The sequence below is a fragment of the Onychostoma macrolepis genome, chromosome 03 (genome assembly GCF_012432095.1).
Source record: "Onychostoma macrolepis isolate SWU-2019 chromosome 03, ASM1243209v1, whole genome shotgun sequence".
Lineage (NCBI taxonomy): Eukaryota > Metazoa > Chordata > Actinopteri > Cypriniformes > Cyprinidae > Onychostoma > Onychostoma macrolepis.
In genome coordinates, this window is record NC_081157.1 from 23,676,953 (window position 1) to 23,699,282 (window position 22,330).

Genomic DNA, 22,330 nt, shown 5'->3' on the forward strand with positions numbered 1-22,330 from the left:
ATTATGTAAATTATAGGCGTTGTACTTCAGTTGCGTTCTAACGATGACACAGAGGCGGTCGCACTGATGTTTGAATCACTGTATTTTATTTTGATAAAGTACCAACTGCGCTGTCAAGTTAGCAATACTGGAACTGATGTGTTTTGTGTGTGTATGTGTGCACGCCAGCGCAATTACTTCAACTGTTTCCTTATACCAGCAGAATCAACTTAAAACACTCCGCATGTATTGTCTTATTAATAATGCATCACTGTAAAAGGTCTACTTTTATTTGTGTACAGTCACACTGAAAACAAAATATTGTGCTTTTGTAAAATAAAGAAAACAAATAGGATGTCGCTTTCTGCCCTTTGAGTTTCCTTTCTGTGAACAAATTAAGCGTGTCACAAAAAATAAATGAAACTCAGCTTCTATACGTTTCGTGTCGCACTGTTTTTCCCCCTCGTTTAAATGTTAACTAAATCAACTATATTTCCAGTATTTATTCCTTGTATGCATATGTACTGCAGATTTTATTTATATATCACATTATAATTTAATATAATATTTAGTATTTTCACATCTAGATGGGAATTTTTTTTTAATTTGTGCTACTATCTGTTCAAAATAAATGAAAAGAAACCTAGCATAGTAGATTTGTTGTATTTTTCTTGTTGTTGAAATCATATCGAACCGTGACCTCCGAACCGAGGTACGTACCAAACCGTGACATCTGTGTACATGGGTATCCGTTACACCCCTAATATATATATATATATATATATATATATATATACACACACACACAGTATGTCATTTAAATATATACAGTATATAGCACATACTTTTAAGCACATACATATTCACGTCATTTAATCATGCTTCTGTTGATGCTATAGGCCAATACACCGTTCTGTGTCATTTTTTAACCTCACCAGGAGTCTACGCTGACCCTCTGGCCATCAGTCTGATATGGTTGTGCATGTGAGAGCGAGACCCAGCGAGCTGCAGGACTGTCTAGCGGAGCGTCAGTCCTGTGAGTGTGTGTTTGTGTTGGCGGCGGCGCGGCATTCCGCGTGTCTTTGTGAGTGATACAGCGCTGACCTCAGGAGACCCACCAGGCCCAGACCAACCGCTCTTCCTGGCCCTTACTGCTCCAGAGATGCTGTGAGACTCTTTACTGATTGAGAGCTTCTCTAATGGGCTCTTTTTGATCGGCACATTGATTGATATAACAAAATAAATTATTTCCAGACTGGGCCACACAAATTTTGTACATACTTGCTGTTAACTAGACAATCCCAGGAGTGTTATTCAATCCTTTTGGTAGCTATCCTGACTTCTACCGTTTACAGTTGCATATCAGTGGAGCAAATACTAAAATCACAAGACCTGAGAGACTCCAAGAAAATTGTACAAACCTAAACCGCAATGCTAGAAAGGTGATCTAGAAATGTAAACTGTTGCAACATTTCTATTGAAACCAAGTCTAAACAATGACAACAGCATAGAGTTATGGCTTAATGGGAGTTACTTCAGACTGGTCATGGGGTTTCCTACCAAAAATAAAATTAGCATCTAACAAAGTTAGCTGTGATAATTACAGCCACACGCTAATGGCCTGAGACAAGGACACGAGGCCAAGAAGAGCAAACTCTGCACAGAGATCTAGAATCAAGATCTATCAAAGCTCTTTCTCAAGCAAGTCAGAGCACTCAGCAGCCATCTTAAATTTATTGGAATGGAAAAAAAGACTAAAAACTGTTTGCCAGTCTTAAGTTTAATTAATATATGTGAAATCACCAATAAAATATGCCAACATAGCATCAGAGATAAATGTTATTTGATGATAGAAAGCAAGACAGTAAAACAGTAAGAAAGCAAGAAAGCAAGCAAGCCCTCAGCTATCCTGAGCAGATGAAGATGGAGGAGGAGGGTGAGGAGGTGAGACAGGGCCAATCCTGCTGAGAACATTCAGGGCCCAAGGGCTGAGAACACAAAAACTGGATTTACCTGCCCCGCGTCCTCATGTGAACCAGCACACACAGACACACCCTCTCCTGCCATCCGTCGAAATCCTCCCATAATCCATCAACACATCACTCTATGTATCTACCTGGACTTGTATGTGTACATTAGGGGTGTCCAGATCAATGCTTGTTAAATCTTAATACATACAATAAATAAAATGCTTGACATTGTAAATTCCTTAAGTGCGGTTAGTGCCATTTTTCAATTTGACATTATTATTTATTATTATAGCTATAATAAAAAACAATAACACACACAACTAAATATTCAAAATAATTACAAATGGGTTTTTTTGTAGTTATCGCAGTGTAAATATACATAAATTATAGTATATTAAGTTCCTTTTTAATAAATGACTATATAGGCCATCTTGCAGTCATAAGGTTACATTATTTTTTAAATCCATTATTCCACAACATTTCTCCATCCATCCATCTATCTATCCTCTCAGAAAAACCACAATTCATTCTACTGTTTTTATAGTGTTGTTCAGCAACAGAAATAAATTTCAGTGTTTAATAAACACAATGGAGAGGCTGTAAATCAGAAAAGGAAAACACAGCGGCTGGCAGCGGCGTGCACTTTCCCATGTTGAGCTCTTAACTGCAGACACGACCGCTTCTTTATTTATGCGGAGCATGACGAGAGGCTTAAGGCCAAATATACAACACAGTAGGCCACGGGGTCACGCGGCTATGACATCATCTCAACACAAACACAGCCTGTGTCGGCCGCCGTCACCGCAGAGAACAAAAGCCCGAGGCCACGCTCGCGTTTCACTTCAGAACACGACCTGCATGTGTGAGGGCAGATCAGTTTTACTCATAAAGTCACTAAGAGTCTTACATTTCAATGCTGATGGAGAGAGAGAGAGAGAGCTAGAGGAAGACAGTGAAAGTGCTTGTAAAAGAGAATAATGAGTGGTCTCTGTACCACCCTTTGACCACATGAAAGCCACACTAATGACAGGGCTGGAGGAGCACAAGTGTGTGTTTCTGCCCGCATGCATCTGTGTGTCTTTATAGATGTGTCAGTATGTTTGGATGTGTCAAAAAATGACACACAGTGCAACACAGACGCATGCGTTTAGCAAACACACTGCAGGCATGCAGCCCTGTACATACTTAGTATTGTGGTAATAAACCTTGAGGGCAAATGTGTGTGCTATTAATGTAGATATGTTATTATTCAGCTAACTAGCTATAAACAAGAAAAACATTTGGTGTAGAAAACATTTTCACTCAGAAATTGGAAAATTTCACAATTATTTAAAAAGAAACGGCAAGCAAGGCCGTTTTTGAAATGATATTTTCTTGTACACTAGTAATCTTTGTATTATTTACAACTTTATATATATAAAAAAAAAAAATAAAAATAAACATTTTACAGTGTGTTGTTGAATTTTCTTATCTATAATCACTGCCTTTTAACTAAATTTATAAAATATTTTAACCAACTTGCTCAGCAAGATTCTCTTTAAACAGCTGCTTCACCAAAACAAGATAAAACTGACCATAACAAGAAAGTTTATGCAAATAGATACTTCAACACTGCAAGAAAATTGATCTTGAAGCAGAAATTGTTGATCTCTCAGAAACTGCTAGTACATTTCACAATTACAAGAAATGGTCAATTAAATGTGAAATATTCAAGTACAAAGACTGAAATAGTATTTTCCTGTAAAACTCACTTCAATAATCTTTGTTTTATTTACAACTTCAATTAATTTTTTTAACATTGTATAAGTTTTAATTTAATGATTCTCTAGTTAGTGTAGTTGAAGTTAGCATTCATTGGTAAGAAAAAAAAATCACAAATGAGATCTCTTTATAGCTTAATTGTTTTAAATAGAGAGCAAATTGAGACTGTTAGGACACTGCTTGGAGGGATTTTGCCTGCATAGGCAAAGATTTGCACAGATCTGCCTGCATACAGTGCCAAAATATGTCATCAAAGGTGAGAAATCTCAATATGATTTTTTTCATCAGTTCCTTGTCTGAGCTACTATTCACTTTAATTATCTAACTTTATACTCTAACTCTACAGCAACAATGGCCTCATTTGCTTCAAATTTAATTTCTTCAAAGGAATTTTAGGAAGAAAATTAATACTTATATGACATTCAATTGAGAACTCTATTATGTCTACTGAGCTACAAATGGGCAATCGTTGCAAAACAATTTATTCTCTGGGCCAGTAGCACAAATACCTCATCAACCTCTAATTTCACTGGAAAACATCCGAAATCACAAATTTATGGACATTCTGTGGTAAATTAGCTCAAAGAGCCAGCCGCAGGGTATTTTAGTGCAAAACTCCACATCTTCTTCACCAACTACCCACAATCCATTACAAACAGTCGCAAAATACACCTAAATAGCATTGTGCCATGAGTATTGTCATTCTTTTCAGCAGAAATCTATGCAAATGAAGCTTGTGCCATATTCACACAAGTGTTTGCACCTGAATTCAATAATTCCTTCAGAGAATCAGGTGCTAAAACAACACATACAGCACGTGCAAATAACACTTATTTTTATAGTTAACTAAAACTGAAACTAAAAAAAATAATAATAAAATAAAAAAGTCACTTTTTTTTCCAGCTAGTTTCCAAAGCAGCATTTATCATTTTAATTTAGATGTACTAAAATAACTCTCTAAAACTGAAATGAGTGTGCAAAAATAAATAAACAGCTACTAAAACTGACAAAAACACAACAAAATTACTAAAACTAAGAAACAGAAATTATGAAGATAATTAAATGATTAAAAACGTTCAAAATATTAATAAAAACTATAATCATATCTCAATACGTAAAGTCATGGACAGAACTCTTTCTTAATGAACACTGATTTAAGAAGATAATCAAGCCCAAAATAAAAACATTGTCATCATTTACTCACCCTCACGTTATTCCAAATTACTTTTTCTTCCACAGAACACAAAAGAAGATATTTTGAAGACCGTTTTTTTCTGAACAATGAAAGCCAATGGGGTCCAAAACAACACTGAACCTCATTGACTTTTATTGTATGGGCAAAAAACACTGAAACATTTTTTGAAAATATCTTCTTCTGTTGTTTATGTTCAAGAGAAGAAAGTCAGTGATTTGGAAAGACATGAGGATGAATAAATAATGTCAACTGACATTTTTGGTGAACTTTTCCTTTAACGTGTGAATATGCAAGATCACGCAGATACTCTTCCTAAAGAGAACACGCATAGTCCACGAACAGATGTCTTCCTCAGAAATGTCACCATGGCCACAGCCACATCCGCTGCAGCTGACCTCTAAATGTGTGTATGCACATCTGTGTGTGTGTGTGTGTGTGTGTGTGTGTGTGTGAGTGTGTGTTAAAGAGCATTCAAATCAAGCCTGGGTGGAGACGGCCAAGTAAAGCAGAGGACAAACCCTGAAGAGAGTGAATTTCAAGTGAAAGCGTGCGTTTAATCTGGCCTGCTCACAGTGAGATTCAGCAGCTTTGTCTTGATATGATGAACTGCATGTGTAGGACATGAGTGTTTACTGAGCAAACCACAGAGAGACAGAAAGAAAAAAAGCATGGAAAGGAGAGCACAGGAGCGAAATCCTGCTCTTTCTCACAAACACCTTGTGAAAGAACGCAACCACAAAGAGCCTCTGTGTTGCCGAGCGTTTCAAGCGGAGGTCTAACCAGGACAACTCCTCAGAGAGAGCAGAAAATGAGCGGAAAGAGAGAGAGTGCGAGCGAACGAGTGAGAAAAAGAGAGGCAAAGTGAGAGAAATGTACTGTAAAATGTGAGAAGGAGAGAGCAAACGAGCTTCGAAAACCGTTAGAGTGATTCGATAACCGGAAAAATGTGTAATTTGAGACTGTTTGTGCTGCATTTGGCTATCAAATTACCCCAAAGGAATACGTAGACGCAGACTTTGCTTGAGTTACTTTGGTTTTGTGTGTCACCTGTGGGCAAATTAGAGGCTTTCCCCCTCAAAAATGAAAGCAAGTCAACCCCGAAGTGAGCGAGTGAACAAAAGCTTCTTTATTTTCTCAAACTGTAACTGTGAGAACGTTTCTGCAACATTAAACTGTGTCCTATCACAAGTCAGCATCAAAAACGAACCATGATGTCACAACTTATATAAAGGCAAATTCTGTGGCTGCGTTCGCTAAATAATCACAGGCCAGCAGCGGTACGAGGCCCTTCACAACTGTTTTTAGGACGACCACAATAAAAACTTGACATTCACATGATTGATGCCTAAATTCACTTGTAGCCTATGAACTATCCATTCTAGCTTTTATACAGCATGCTAATAAATATACATATATGTAAGCCTATACAGCATACTAAGAAATTTTGTTAAAAGATTTTTTAATGTTTTTTAAAAAAGTATAATCAGGGTTGCTGCAGGATTTTTAAGCTCAAATTTAAGACTTTTTAAGACCTTTTTTAAGACCTGCACAAATCAAATGAATACCATTTGAGCAGGGTAGGGAAATGTCTATGGTAAACTGTAAAATGAATGTAAAAAGCATGATTTACAGTTCAGATAGAAGTTTTCACAAAACAAAAAGTTTTATAAAATTATACACTTCATATTTCAGCCTTTAAACCATTTTTTAAGAAAATGGATGAGTCAAAAGTATTAATTATATTAATTTAAACAATTATCAATAAATTATTATATGTGACCCTGGAGCACAAAACCAGTCTTAAGTCGCTGGGGTATATTTGTAGCAATAGCCAACAATACATTGTATGGGTCAAAATTATAGATCTTTCTTTTATGCCAAAAATCATTAGGACATTAAGTAAAGATCATGTTCCATGAAGATATTTTGTAAATGTCCTTCTGTAAATATATCAAAAGTAAATTTTTGATTAGTAATATGCATTGCTAAGAACTTCATTTGGACAACTTTAAAGGCGATTTTCTCAATATTTAGATTTTTTGGCACCCTCAGATTCCAGATTTTCAAATAGTTGTACCTCGGCCAAATATTGTCCGATACTAACAATGGAAAGCTAATTTATTCAGCTTTCAGATGATGTATAAATCTCAATTTTGAAAAATTGACACTTAAGACTGGTTTTGTGGTCCAGGGTCACATATTAATTAAATAACATACAAACACATTTTAGTGTTTAGATTTTTATAATGAATTATGTCCTTATCGATCCACCAGTTCACATTTACATCTCTGCGTGTTTGCAGGGTAAAAACATGGGTCGATTTTGCATTGGTCTGAACAAAACAACCCAATGTTCCTGCAATACTGGAGGCTGCAGTTCTAGGACTGCATAGGACCCTATTTTTGGGACAGCACCATCTATTCCAACAGAGGAGACCTGATTCAAACATCAAACAAACAGATGCAAACAAACAGCACATCAGACGTGAAGCACTGCAGCTAATTAACTGAATTAACTAATTAACTCACACAGACACAAGTCTTCTTTCCAAGAAAACTGAATTTTAAACCAGAATATATTGAATATTGAAATAAATTAGGTTAAATATTTCAAGAGGGTTACCAACAGGTATGTTTAGAGTTAGGAGTTGGTTAGGACAATAATTAAGTGTATACAATTAAATAACTACATAATTCCTTAAAAATAATAATATACAGAATTGAATACCAAGTGCTATAAAATAGTATGAGCCACTAATATTCAGTCATTTAGCAGATGCTTTTATCCAAAGCGACTTATAAATGAGGACAATGGAAGCAATCAAAATCAACAAAAGAGCAATGATATGCAAGTGCTATAACAAGTCTCATTTAGCCTAACGCAGTACATGTAGCAAGAGATTTTTTTAATTATATAATAAACAAAAAGAAAGCATAGAATAGAAAAAGAATAGAGCAAGCTAGTGTTAGAAGCCTTTTTTGCTTTTGTTAATTGTATAATAAATAAAAAGAAAACAGAATACAAAAAGATTAGAAAAGCTAGTGTTAGTTAGTTTTTTTTTTTTGTTTTTTTTTAAAGAATAGAATTAGAATAGAGAGAGGTTTGACGTTCTTCATTCTCTCTTACATTCTTTTTGGCTCATTAAAAAATAATCTTGCTGCCACGTTCTGGATTAATTGTAAAGGTTTGATAGAACTGTCTGGAAGACCTGACACAATACATACATGCAAAAAATAAATAAATAAAATAAAATAATTAAAAAACAAACAAACAACAACAAAAAACTATAGGGTCCTAGAAATCCAGTTCTGAAACTACAGCCTCCGGCTACTCACAACAACAGCCCTATTGAACATGCAGATTCATTCTCTGCCAGCAGGAGGCGCGTTCGAACGGTTTCCCCGGTAACAGCGGAACACAACGCAGCGCAGCACCGGACTTTGAAACGTGCAGCGCTCATATTTATTTATAGCCTTTTGAAGTTTAATCGTCACATTAAACTGTATAGCGATTCTGGTCTGTACCCAAATTTAAGACCTCTTGAAATCATAATTAAGACAATTTAAGACTTTTTATGACCTTAAATTTGATAAAGTAAATTTAAGACTTTTTAAGGACCCGCGGGAACCCTGATAATGCTCACCAAGGATGCATTTATTTGATCAAAAATACAGTAAAATCGGTAACATTGTTTTCTACTTTATATTTTAAAATATAATTTATTCCTGTGATCAAAGCTGAATTTTCAGCATCATTACTCCAGTCTTCAGTGTCACATGATCCTTCGGAAATCATTCTAATATGCTGATTTGCCACTTAAAAACATTTCTTATCATCAGTGTTGAAAACAGTCATGCTTATTTTTTTTTTTATTTTTAGACATTGTGACACATTCAAAAGAACAGCATTTATTTGTCTAAATGTCTACATTGTCACTTTTGATCAATTTAATGTGTCCTTGCTAAATTAAACTATTAATCTCTTTAAAAAAATGAAAAATACATCACAATCATACTGAGCCCAAGGTTTTGAATGGTAGTGTATTCATATTAAACAAATAACCTATACCATGAATCCCTATTAAAAAATACTTCCAGTGAATCAGTGTACTGTACATTAAAATACTTTTCTACGCAGTCAAAGATAGGACTTTAAGGTAATACAAAATTACATTTGATGAAAGACAATAACTACAGAAACCCAGGAAAAGCAAAACCTTTAGGCATTCTTTGGGCCAAAACCACAGATTAAAATCTGACCCCAAAAGTAGGCAGAGATCTACTCAGTGTGTGGGTGTGTGTGTGTGTGTGTGTGTGTGTACACATTTATGTTCAGCTGCTCTTAGAATAAACACAGACTCTAACTTTGAATCTTAAATCTTTGCTGACGACTTCTGCAAGGTTTAATTCAGTTTAACGTTTAATGCTGAACAGGCCTTGCTATAAAAAAGGCTCTTGTTGTATAATAGATGATGTATACAACACGGACATTCCCAGAGTGTGTTAAAACAAGTGCAGATCATTTCACTAAAACAACACATCAGGCTGCCAAAAGTGTCATTATTTTCACTGATTTATTTACAGCTATACATAATGGTGATGTGTATCTTATCTCTCAGTATCTGATTCAAAAGAAGTTCTAACAAAGTTCTGGAAAAGCATTTCTATAAAATCCACTCAATCATGATGCTAACGGCTGCATACCTCGCTTTCAACACATCATCAGACAACGCTCCTCCACCCCAACTCCAAGTTAGATGAACTCTGTCAGTCGAGTCCTTACATTATGAAAAACAACATTTTCGATTAAAATACACTGGAATTCAAAAAGATTCACACAACTGTGCTTTTTAACTAGAAAAGTAACGTTTATAGTCCTTAAAGGCAGACAGAACTACAAAGAAGGATGAACAAAACTATAGAATCATAGAACAACATGGATGGGTGAATGGTTGGATGGATTTATTGGGTGCATTGACTGAATGGACTGATTGGGTGGATGGATGGATTGACTGGATGGCTTGATTGTTTGGATGGATGGATGGATGGATGAGTGGGTGAATGAATGGACTGGTTGGGTGGATAAGTGGGTGGTTGGTGAGTGGATGGATGGATGGGCTGGATTGATTGATTGGATGGATGGATGGACTGGTTGGGTGGATAAGTAGGTGGATGGGTGAGTGGTTGGTTGGATGGATGGATGGATGAACTGATTGGATTGATTGACTGGACGGATGGATGGATGGATGGATGGATTGATTGGATTGATTGATTGGATGGATGGATGGATGGATGGATGGATGGGCTGGATGGATGAACTGATTGGATTGTTTGACTGGATGGATGGATGGTTGGATTGATTGGATTGATTGATTGATTGGATGGATGGATGGGCTGGATGGATGGATTGGATAAAGTTAGACCTTATAGACAGATAGAATGACATTTAGAACGATTGATAGAAATATATAACAATAGAACGACAGAAAAATATAACGTCAAGCTCTTCAATATGACCGTTTCAATAGGAATTTCATTAAAAAAAAAAAGAGAAAAAAAAGATTTGTGCTCAAACTAAATTGAAATTCAACCTGTATGTATGACTTAAACTTTCTAAACCCCCACAATGTGCAGCAGTAACAGATCTGTGGATTCAAAACCAGCCTGTCAAAACCGCTTGCACACCCACAATCAGAGCCGACCACGCCGGACCAACAGCCAGGAAAGCCCCCGGTCTGAGGCCCGTCCTGGGGGTTCAGGGTCCCATCTGTGTTTGTGGAATAGAGCGGGGAACACACAGACCCCCAGCATCAGGTGTGAAGTGGGTTCAGCTGCTCTGAGACGTGTGTGTGTGGGGGTCTATGATGATTTTGCCCATATGTGCTATCTGCAGATGCCGTTTGTTGTGGCCTAGTCTCGCACTCTGACGCACATGTGCACATACAGTATACAGACACACACACACAGGCACCAACACGACTTCTTGTATCTCTGGTTCAAGGAGTCACAGGGGATGATGTCGACTGAAGAGAAAAACAGATGAGAGGAGGAAAACAGAATGATAAAATGAAAGGAAACATGTTTGTAAGGGAACATGTGTAGCTGCTCTACAATCTCAGGAGGAAACACTCAGGAGGATACGCTCAGATGGAGTTTTCATTTAAATTTTAGCTAAAATTTTAGTCATTTTGTTTTTATCATTTTTATTACTTATCAATTAATCAATTGTGGTTCTAGTCTTGCAACTGAAGGCTTTTTATTTTTTATTTTTTTTTAAATGTCAGAAATAAGACAAAAGTGTAAACTGCCACAAATAATGTGGTGAATGGATGAATTTGTATTAATTCTTGTGATCCCAAGAAAACAAAAACAATGGCAACTAAAATAAACTAAAATGCCATTTTGAAGTCTAAAACTGGATGCCACTTTAGACAGAGAAAAGTACAATCTAATAAACTTTACACTGCTAGCATGAGTTCTAAAACCTGTTTTTGTTTTCATTTTAATAATAATAATAATAATAATAAACAATAAATGTTTGTTTTAGCATTAATTTTAGCAATTCCAAAAGTAAAGCCATTATTCCAGTAATGATAATTTTTCACTTTTAATGGTACAGAAAAGAGCAGCTTGAACATTCTGCCTAACATGTCATTTTGTGTTTCATGGAAGAAAGAAAATAATAAGCGGTGAGTAAACGATTTGGGTGAATAATTCCTTTAATGTACCTTATGATGTATTTAAAATCTCCTCCCGAGAGACGGGGAAAGACAGAGTGAGTGAATGGGGCATTATCATCAGCGCAGGTAAGGTTCAGAGGTTCAGGATTGCACTGTAATTAAAGCGGCTCTATAAAATTAGACTAAATGAGAGCAAGAGACTACAATAAATCTGCTCTAATCACTGCACCTGCACTGGCCGTCCTGTGTGTGTGTGTGTGTGTGTGTGTGTGTGTAAGACAGAGAGAGAGGCAAAGACTGGAACGGCAAGATGTATCAGAGTAAACAGGGGTCTGTACAGGTTGTGGATGTTGCAAGGGATTATGGGACAGCACAGAGGCATTCCCAACAGAAACTATACCACAACGTAAACACAAAGTTTAATACTTAGTGTTACATCCAAGATGTAGATGAGTTTGTTTCTTTATCAGAACAGATTTGGAGAAATTTTGCATTATATCACATCCTCAGCGGTGAATGGGTGCCGTCAGAATGAGCGTCCAAACAGCTGATAAAAATATTACAGTAATCCACAAGTAATCCGCACCATTCCAGTCCATCAATTAATGTCTTGTGAAGTGAAATGGTGCATATTTGAAATAAATAAAGCCACCATTTTAGTTTTAAATGGTTGCTTCTGGCCAAAATACAAGTCCATAATCCATTATAAGGTTTCCACAGGTGAAAAAGTCCATCCTGTTGTCCTCTCACATCAATATTCACTAATATATTGGTTTAGATCTGTTTTGGAATGATCTGTGCATATTTCTCTCCTGATTCAGACAAAATGACTTTTTCACTAGAGAAAGCAATATTACAGACAGAGGACATACAGCTTTTCACATCATGAGAATTATTTGTGGATTATTGTGATGTTTTTATTAGTTGTTTGGACTCTCGTTCTGACGGCACCCATTCACTGCAGAGGATCCACTGGTGAGCAACTGATGTGATGCTAAATTTCTCCAAATATGTTTCTGATGAAGAAACAAACTTCGCATCTTGGATGGCCTGAGGGTGAGGGCATTTTCAACGAAGTTCACTCAAAAATGAAAATATTCCTTTAGCCTTAGTAATAATGCTTGACTTAGCAAACAACACTAACCAGCATTGGCTCTTTACTTGCATATATTTTAGTGCACTCTCTGCAAAGTCAATTACATGCACAATGAATTCAAATCTGGAGGAAAATGATTTTATTAGTTACATGAATACCTCATAAATCTGACAGAATAAAGCTGCTTTTGTGTGTGTGTAGACAAAAGCCTCTGCATCAAAGCCTGGGCTAATAGGTCATAACATGATAAGTGGAACAGGAAGAGAAATTCACAGCCGCTCCCTCTCTTTCGCTCTCTCTCGCTGCTCAGCTGTGGAGCGACGTAGCCGCTTAATTTATTTATTCCATTCCCATTAATTAGAACGTTTGCACTGACAAAACAGGCAAAAGGAGGCATTAGCACCTAGTTTACACTCTGCGTCCCTGAGCTGCCCTGATGCATATTTTTCTCTAGCTCACGTGCATTTATACACACACACACAAGCGAGCACTTCCACACAGACAGAAACCTGCTCACGCTCTGCTCCAAGCAAACATCCATACATTAGCATTCACATACAGTGCCAAAGACCCCTGAAGCAATGTGTGAGAAGTTTCTGAAACACACATTTTTTTATCACAACAAAGATTATAAAAACTTGAACATTTTTATGGAAATGTAATCATATATATATATATATATATATATATACACACACACACACACACCATGGCAAATGTTTGTAAAGAAAATAAATGTACTGTATCACCATAGAATCATGTTGAAAATATGGCAGATTTGCTGCTGATTTGCACTTACCTTTGGAGAAATGTAATTTTCTTCATAAGAAAAAAACAACAAACAGTACCATGTTAATCATCTGATCCTATCACTGTACTATAGTACTGCCACAGTCATTTTCAGTAAAAAATCTAATAAATCTACTGTATTGCAACAGTACCATGTAGAGACACTTGGATAAAAATGCTAAAGTAATAAATATTTAAAAATGTGTACTTTTTTGTTATTATAACAAGTTTTGTATGGAAAACAAAGCAGGTCAAATATTTACTATATCACCATGGCACCATGGCAAAAAACAAAAACAAAAACAAAACACAGTAATACCATAGTATTTCATTAATATATATATATATATATATATATATATATATATATATATACATATACATATATATATACATACATATACATATATATATATATATATATATATATTTGTAAGGGAAATACAGATTAGCAGGTCATACAATTAGTGTATTTTAACAGTAAAAATGTCTGTAAAAAAAAATGTAAAAAAAAACACGGAACAGAACAGAACAAAAAAACACACCACTGAACTTTTAGCTTTTTTACCATGGTAAATTTTTGTAAGGGAAAACTAGCAGTTCAGATTTTTACTATATCACCATGGTACCTTGTCCAAAAAAAAAAAAAATCATAAATAAGATAAAAAATATAACAACAACAACACCAAAAAACACATGGTAGTTCCATAGTATTTTTTGTTGATATAATTTTTGTAAGAGAAATACAAATCAGCAGGTCACAAATTTATTATAATGGTACTATGTTGTGACAAAAAGTGTCTGTAAATATGTAAAGAATATGGTACTACTAGGGCTGCACAATTAATCGAATTTCTAATCGCGATTACGATTATGGATGCCACGATTACATAATCGTTCAAAGCCGCGATTACAAAAATAAATAATTAAAAATGTCCACTTGCATTATTCTGTGTGCTTAAGAGGTGTTTGCAGCGCGGGGTTTAACAAACTCAAACACACTGGATTTGTCTAACTGATAGTCGTTGTCACTCTGTTGTGCATGATAGATATGTTAAACGCCAAAAGCAGAACAAAATAGCGGTACTCATTTGAACTGCACGCCACATGGACCTTTTATCCGCTCGCCTCAAAAGAAAACAGCGCGAGCTTAGAGCGTATGCGTTTATTACAGTGACCAGTCACGATCACGCACTAAACAACGCTGTGAAATCCAGTAAGAAGCACTCGACTTCAGCGCAGAGTTCTCTGGTACAAATCACGTCTCTTTCATTTAAACTAGTTTAAAGAGCTGTTATTCTCATCAACACTGATGCAGAAAGCAGCAGAAACAGTGCAACAACGATCCAGTTAGATGATGTTTCAATCCACAAATCACCCACATTTACCATAGTTTTACTATAGTAACACTAACGGTAACAATGGTACGGTGGCAGAAAAGTAGGATATTCATATTGAGTATTATTACATTATTAATATACTAAATATATTAAAGGAGTAATGGAATATAATTACATTATTTTGTTAATTATTCCATCAGTTGATGTGGATTTTAATTGACTGAATGTCTTTAGGCTACTGTTTTTCAATGCAAACCCCATAGAAACCATATAGTTAGGCTACTTTTTTACCATGGTAATGAGGTGCTGTACTTTTGGTTATGTATAAAAGATGAGGCTGTTACAGTTTTTACACGGGTACTATTAAATGTACATCTGCATCCCAACTCAAGCTCCTGTTCTAATGTGCATTTCTAAGAGACAAAACTTGTAATATTACAGTGCTACCAAATCAGGTGCTGGTGCCACTGCTCTCGAATGTTAGTCTGGAGCCCTGATAATAGAAATTGTACTGTAAAATGTTACTGTAATTTGAAATTTCGTCTGTTTAATTGTAAATGAAATATATAGCTTTAGTAAACCAATTTGTTTCTTTTAGTTTTAGTATAACATTATTATACCATGCATAATTTTACCTTTTTTTTTTGAAAGAAGAATCCAAACCAATGTACAGTTGAGGCTCAATGCTATTGAAAAGCAATAAAAGTTCAGGAAGAGTGTTTTCAGCCTTTTTTAAATATATATTTTATATAAAAATATGGCATGCAGCTTCAAACAATGGCATAAATCTGTTCAAAATAATCGTTATTAATCTCAAGGGGATAATCAGCAATTATGATTTTTGTCATAATCGTGCAGCCCTAGGTACTACCATTGCACTTTGTTATTTTGCCATGTTAAATTTTTCGTTAGGGAAAACAAAATACCATGTCAAGTATTTACTAACATCACCGTAGTACTGTTCAAAAAAAATAAAAAACACTGTAGTTCCATAGTATTTTTTGTTAGCATATGGAAAATCCATATCAGCCGTATTTCTGTAAAATAAAATATGGTAACATTTCTGTAAGAGAAAAAGCAGTAGCTCTAAAAAGTTGCATAAAACTACCATGGTATTACCACCACTGTACAGTAAATTTCTGCAAATCAGCAGCTTATAAATGTACTGCATTACAAAGGTATTGAAAAAACCATGATAGCAGCAAAAAGTGTTTTTTTACTGTCAGTGCCCCCTGGGCAGTCAGTGTGTCTACTGTTGCAGTAATGAAACGGCCTCATCGACACGACAAAACGAAGGTCTCGTTAGACCGGCGCGGGCTCCGTCCCCTCTCTCTCTCTCTGTCCGTCTCTGTGGTGAACAAAAGGCGGATTCTGAGAGCGGCAGGAGGACCCCTGAGGAGAAGAAAGCCGCTGCACTCCAGCGCTGTGGTGAATGAGGTCTTTTCACCAGAGTCCTGTGCTGTTTACTCTAGTTCAATAATAGCCCTCATTTTCCAATCATTATTCGCTCAGTCTGACTGCCGCTATTAGCCTGTCCGGCATGTCATTCATAGTGCGCCGTACACACCCGTGTAGAAATAACGTCACAGTGCAAACACACAAAAACACACATTCCTATGAGGGCTCATGTCAAACTCTGTGACTCTCCTCTGGTAAAAGCCGGTTGTCAAAAGTGTCATGCGCTAATGCCGCCTTCAGCCGGTTCTCCTGACACACTTCAGAAGTTAAAGAAACTTTAATTCAGCTGGTGACAGTTTGACCATTCGGGTCAGACGCCTAAAGGGTGATTTTGTGTAAAAATATATGTACTTAAACACGATTAGCTGGATGATCTATCAGACCCGTATTTTTTTTACATCTAACATCACAGACAGAAGCCCGGCAGCCAAAGTCAGCGCTGCCAAACTCTCCATTTTGATTTGGAACGCGGCTTTCCCAGCGTATGGGATCGTTCGCTGCGGCCAATTTCTGAATCATTAAAAAACAAAATTGCTCCAAAAAAAAAAAGCGCGTCTTCCTGCGACAGAGAGAGCGAGTGTATATTTCTATACGGAATTGCGAGCGAGGTAAAGGCTTGTTTTTCCCATCGGCGCATTGACGGAGGTGTTAAGATGGCGAGAGAGGGAGGACGTGTTCAGAGGAAAAGGCCTGAAAAAGCGGGTTTAATGGAAGGAGAGGCTGGGAAAGAGAGAGGGATGTTGGCAGAGCGTGTGGCGTGATTTGAAAAGCTGAGATCCGTGCGGCAGTGCCAAACACACACACCAGTCGAAGTTCCCTTCGCAGACCGGCTTTTGTTTCCATTTTGGCATTTTGCACCGTCTTTATTCTCTGCCCGCTGTTCTATTCTGTGTTTTAACAAATGCAACAATGCAAATAATAACATTACTAATAATTCATAGTTGATCAGGAGGAGGATTCATTTGGTGTGTTTATTGTTGATATAATCTCGTTTAAATTGCCAGAGAATATTCATATCTGTGGTTAACATTATTTCTGTTTGTTTATATGTTTATGTGTGCAGTATATGGGGCATTTTGGTTTACCTCTGTAGGTTTTATTTGCCCGTTTCCTCCAAACGAAAGGCCGTAAAAAAAAAAAAAAAAAAAGCAGAGCCCAGCCAAAGTCAATCCTTCTCCTCCTTCAACCTTTCTCCTGTTTTTCCATTTCAGCTGCAGTTATCTTCTGAATTCTGCTGTTTTTGACTTTCTTTCACGGTGACGAGACTGTGCTAAACTAGTGTTTGAATACTAGAGGAAAAACACACACTTCTTGTGCATTTCCCATGCATTTTCCATCTTATTTGCTTCAAATTAATAAATAAATATATTTATCTCATCTGATATGGCTGTGTGTTTTTCTCATAACTATTAAGTGAATGATTGTAAATATCCTTAGGGAAATTATTATTTGTATATTTCACCTACACACATTAAATAAGCAAACATAACTATACTATATATTAAAATAGTTAGAATTAGCATATTATCAATATACTGATAAAATATTTTTTAAATAATGTAATTTAAACACTTCTGTATTATAAATTCAAAATATAAAATACAGCATCAGAAATTCACTGTTAAAATGAAAGATGATAAAATACCTATAAAAATTAATTTACGAATACACTTATTAAACAACAATATGTATTTTGTTAAATTTTGATTTTGTGACATTTAATTATGAAATTATGAATATATTAAAAACTAATGAAAAATGTTATTAAAATTTTAATTATGAAATTTACATTTATATTAAAAAATAAAAACACATTACTTCAAATATATATTACGTATATATTACATATATATATATATAAAAATTTCCTGCCATCACTGAAGCAAATACTCAAGATTTACCATTTCTAAACAAATGAGCTATAACACACAGGTTTCAAAATATTCTTATGTCATATTTTTAAAAACAGCCAAAAAGTAAAAGCTAAATCCAAATGGACTAACATTTTTCCAGCACCTGTAATTAAACAAACTCTCTCTCACAAACACAATAAACACAGGAAAACCAGCTTCCTGAGTGCGATCCAAGCAACACCTTCACATTGCTGAAAGAGAGTCAAAAGTGCACCCAGCTCCAAATCAAATCAAATGTGAAGGTGACCAGAGCGGCGTGTCAGCGGTCAGTGCGGGTGACTGTCTGCTGTCGGTCAGGGTAAGGGCCTCAAAGCCTGGAGCAGCGGGAATCACCTCGATTACCAGCCAAGAAGGAACGCTGCTGCCCAAAGGCCTGACGGCAAGCAGTCTCATTGCTTTTGTCACTTCTGAAGAGATGCAACCACTCGAATAAAAAAAAAAAAAATGATGCAGAAAATAATGTAAAGTCTGCAGCTCACACCGTCATCAAACACCCACAGCAGAAAATCCATCTTTATTTTTAAACTCCCGCTAGAAATCGCAACACCTCTCTGATATCTCCAACACCTTTGAAAGCTGTGGAAACCATCCTGAATAGATGATTCGCTGTGAAACAAGTGATTTAACGCTTGACCGCACTTTAAGAGTCTTTTGTCGTTCGACTATATACATACATTTCCTTTTCTGAAAGGAAAAGGCCACCATTAGTTCCCCTCTTTTCAGTGTCTGTCCCTCTCTCTCTCCTTTACAACACAGAGCTGTATAGCCGTCGCCTGACTACAGAACTTGGCAGAGCGGCCGGCGTTTTATCGGCTGTCTGAGCTGGACACAGCTCGATTAGAGATGAGAGCAGGCACATGTTTTTATCATGACTGCGCGATAATGGAAGCCGTATGACGTGGCGAGCTCCAGAGATGACTAACCCGGGAGAAAACATCCATCATTCTGACAAACGCAGAAGAAAAATAACAACTTTTTTTCTGGAGCTGCGCGAGACGGCCGATCAAAAACTCCCATTAATCATCATCATTAATACAGCCGGCGTACGGCGAGAAGACCGAGCGTAATTACGCCGTCGAGCTCCTGGGTATTTAAGCATCGGAGTTTAACGTCATTAACCGCTCCCAGGGGGCGATACGACACGCATCTTGTCAATAAACCACTAAACAACCAGACCTGGAGAGTAAATTATACACGAATCGTGCCTCCTGATCTACAGCGTGCAAATATCACAGTATGTGTAGTTGTTCAGATGCTGGAGCCGAAATGTAAACGCTGATTTTCAGAGACAGCAAAAGCAGAAGTGATCTAAACCAGGCCTGGCTTTTGGCAGGCGCTTGCCGTTTAAAACTGCAGTCGAAAAATAAATGCAAATGTTTGCTTTGAGAATAATCTTCACAAAATACCGACTGCGTAAAATGGGGTCTGTCAGTGTTTAAGGGAAATGAACAAACATTGCAGTAATATTCCCTCAATATGGTAAAGCGGATGTGGCCGGAACAATGAGCCATCGGGCCGCTTTAATAGCGTCCGGATTAAGACAGGAGATTCGGCCGGGTCAGCAGGAGATAATCTGAGTCCTGGCATACCGTTAAACAGGAAAAGAACGGCATGGTGAACCGGCTAACTGACGCTGAGTTCCACACGGAGCGAAAGGGAAACTCGGCATGGGCAACAAAATCTCTTTCGGAGGCCCTGCCAACAAACAGAATTATGGCTCTGTGTCACAACAAAGGTGAAAACCGCCGTCAAATGTTGCCTGTTCACATACTCTGAGTGCACAGATAATAGCTAAATAACTGAGCTGCCTGTAAATAGCTGCAAATATAATATTGCGCCGTTTGTGAGCGTCTCTCTCTGTGTTTTCCAAAGAACTGCCGCCAATATAGTGACCAACATACAGTGATACAGATACAGTGCATCTGACAAAAAAAAAAAAAAAAAAACTTGTAACCGCTACAAAACCACAAACACCAATTCTAACATTAAAAAAAAAAAAATACTTACATATTTTTAATTAAAATCCATATTAAATGAACAAACTATTATTGTTGTAACAGTTGCAGAAAGCGTTACTTTAAGTGTTCAGAAATAATACCTGACATTTAGTTATTTATTACTATTACTGTTAATAATAATAAAAATAACAACAACAACAACAATACATTTAAAAAAATAATTAAATATTTTAATTGAATAAAAAATACATATTAAATGAACAAACTACAGGTGCAGAAGACATTAAATATTTAGAAATAAAATCCTAGCAATTATCTTGTTTATTATATTATTATTATTACTGATAATAATAATAATAATAATAAAATATAAATATTTTATATATAAATATATATTATTTCTGCAAATCTGGAATAAAAACATTATATGTTATATTTTATATATATATATTTTATCCTGTATAAAACAAAATATGTTTTACATTTTATGAACTTCTGAATGTTCTATTTAGTCTGCCTTTATCATTAAGTTGCATGAAAGTCATTTCATTGTTGGGATTTTTAATATTAATGTTCTGATTTTAATATCTAATTTTGACATTTGAATGCTGAGCAAAACAAAAATAAATAAATAAAATACATAAATTAAGAGTGTAAATCGAAAGTACATTCTCTGTCTAAGAGAATGTGATCGTTCTGATTATTGGTGTGTTTATTTAAAGGCAGTAGTGTAACTAACCAGTGTGTGTGTGTGTGTGTGTGTGTGTGTGCGTGTGTGTGTCCTGGCCTTTACACCAGCTGGGAGCAGGCCAGCTGTCACCACCATAATACACAATCTCACACACACACAACTATCAAAGGTATGGGTGCATTATAATACACACTCGACAGCGAACATAACCTAGAAACCAGTTCACACACACACACAAAAAGTAAAAAATCTCACAATTTCACACACACTCCTTAAAGTTTCATCACAACCACACAAATAACAACAAAGAAATAAACACAACAAAGCCTGTATTTGCATATATTTGCATTCAAGTACATTTCTGGAATACAGCCCGGAACTGAATCGGACTGTGTTTCCTGAACCGGGTTACGCAGCGGCAGATTTCAGTGTGTGTGTGTGTGTGTGTGTGTGTGTGTGACTGTGACTCACCTGGCGTGTGGACAAAGTAGGCCAGATACAGGTCCAGTTCTTTCACGGACACTCCGATGTGGTGCGGCTGCACGCAGAGGCCGTGGTTGGAGCACTGCGGGGACTTGACCAGTCTCTCTCCGTCCGTGCTCTCCAGCGGGCTTCCCTTGAACAGGATAACCATCACCAGGTCCAGGCGCCAGACCTTGTCCGCTTGCCGCAGGCAGTCGATGCGGCGGATCTTGCCCTTCTGGTCGGGGTTGGACAGCACGCAGCACGGCGGCTTCTTCCCCGTGATGGTGAGCACGAAGTCCTCGCGGAACTCCGGCCGGATGTCTTTGCGGAGCTTGGCGAGCAGACGGGACGCCCACTTCTGCTTGATCTCGGGCTTCTCGCCCAGGAGTTCGTCTTTGACGGCGCGCTCCTCGTCCTTCGTCATGCGCTTCTCGTGCTTCTTGAAGTACTTGCGCTTGCGGGCCTGGAGGTTGAACCAGGTGTAGGAGAACGCACGGACGTGTGGCAGCAAAGCCTCGATGAAGGGATGAAATTCATCCTGTTGGATTAAAAAAACAAAACAAAAAAAAGCTAACTTCAGAGACTTTCGTGGAACTTAAAAATTAATGTTTGAGAACTTTGGAAAAAGATACATTGCATGCAATCACATTTACTCATCTGCAAATAACAATTTCGTCTTGCTTTTGCATGAAAAATATATAAAATAGTGTAAATGAAAGAGAACGCATGCTGAATTAGGTCCATTTGAATGCATTTTAGGATTTAAGCATAAATCTCAATCATTTTAGAGAGGTTCAAAGAATAAACATATCTGCCAATGAGGTAAACATAAGGAAAAAATAAACTGAATTCAGAATATTCTTTCTGGAAACAGGTCTTATCTTAAAAAAAATGTGTTCCTCAAGTACATTTATCTTGTTTAGGGATATTTTTACTGGAAAACAACTAAAAATACAGATTAAGAAAATTATTTTTAACAGTGTAGAAATCAATTTAGTCCAACTTGGAAAAACTATTCTTTTCAATTGAAATAAT

The 22,330-nt window shown here is 36.6% G+C and overlaps 1 protein-coding gene across 18 annotated transcripts in view; it reads right to left on the reverse strand.

Moving 5' to 3' along the window:
- nfixb (nuclear factor I/Xb) overlaps positions 1-22,330 on the reverse strand; it is a 166,129-nt gene that overhangs the window by 95,327 nt on the left and 48,472 nt on the right. For all 18 annotated transcript variants that reach the window (XM_058770972.1, XM_058770971.1, XM_058770980.1 and 15 more), the window contains one exon: positions 21,302-21,833. In XM_058770972.1, the coding sequence (XP_058626955.1) occupies positions 21,302-21,833 (532 nt within the window). The remainder of the gene's footprint in view (positions 1-21,301; positions 21,834-22,330) is intronic.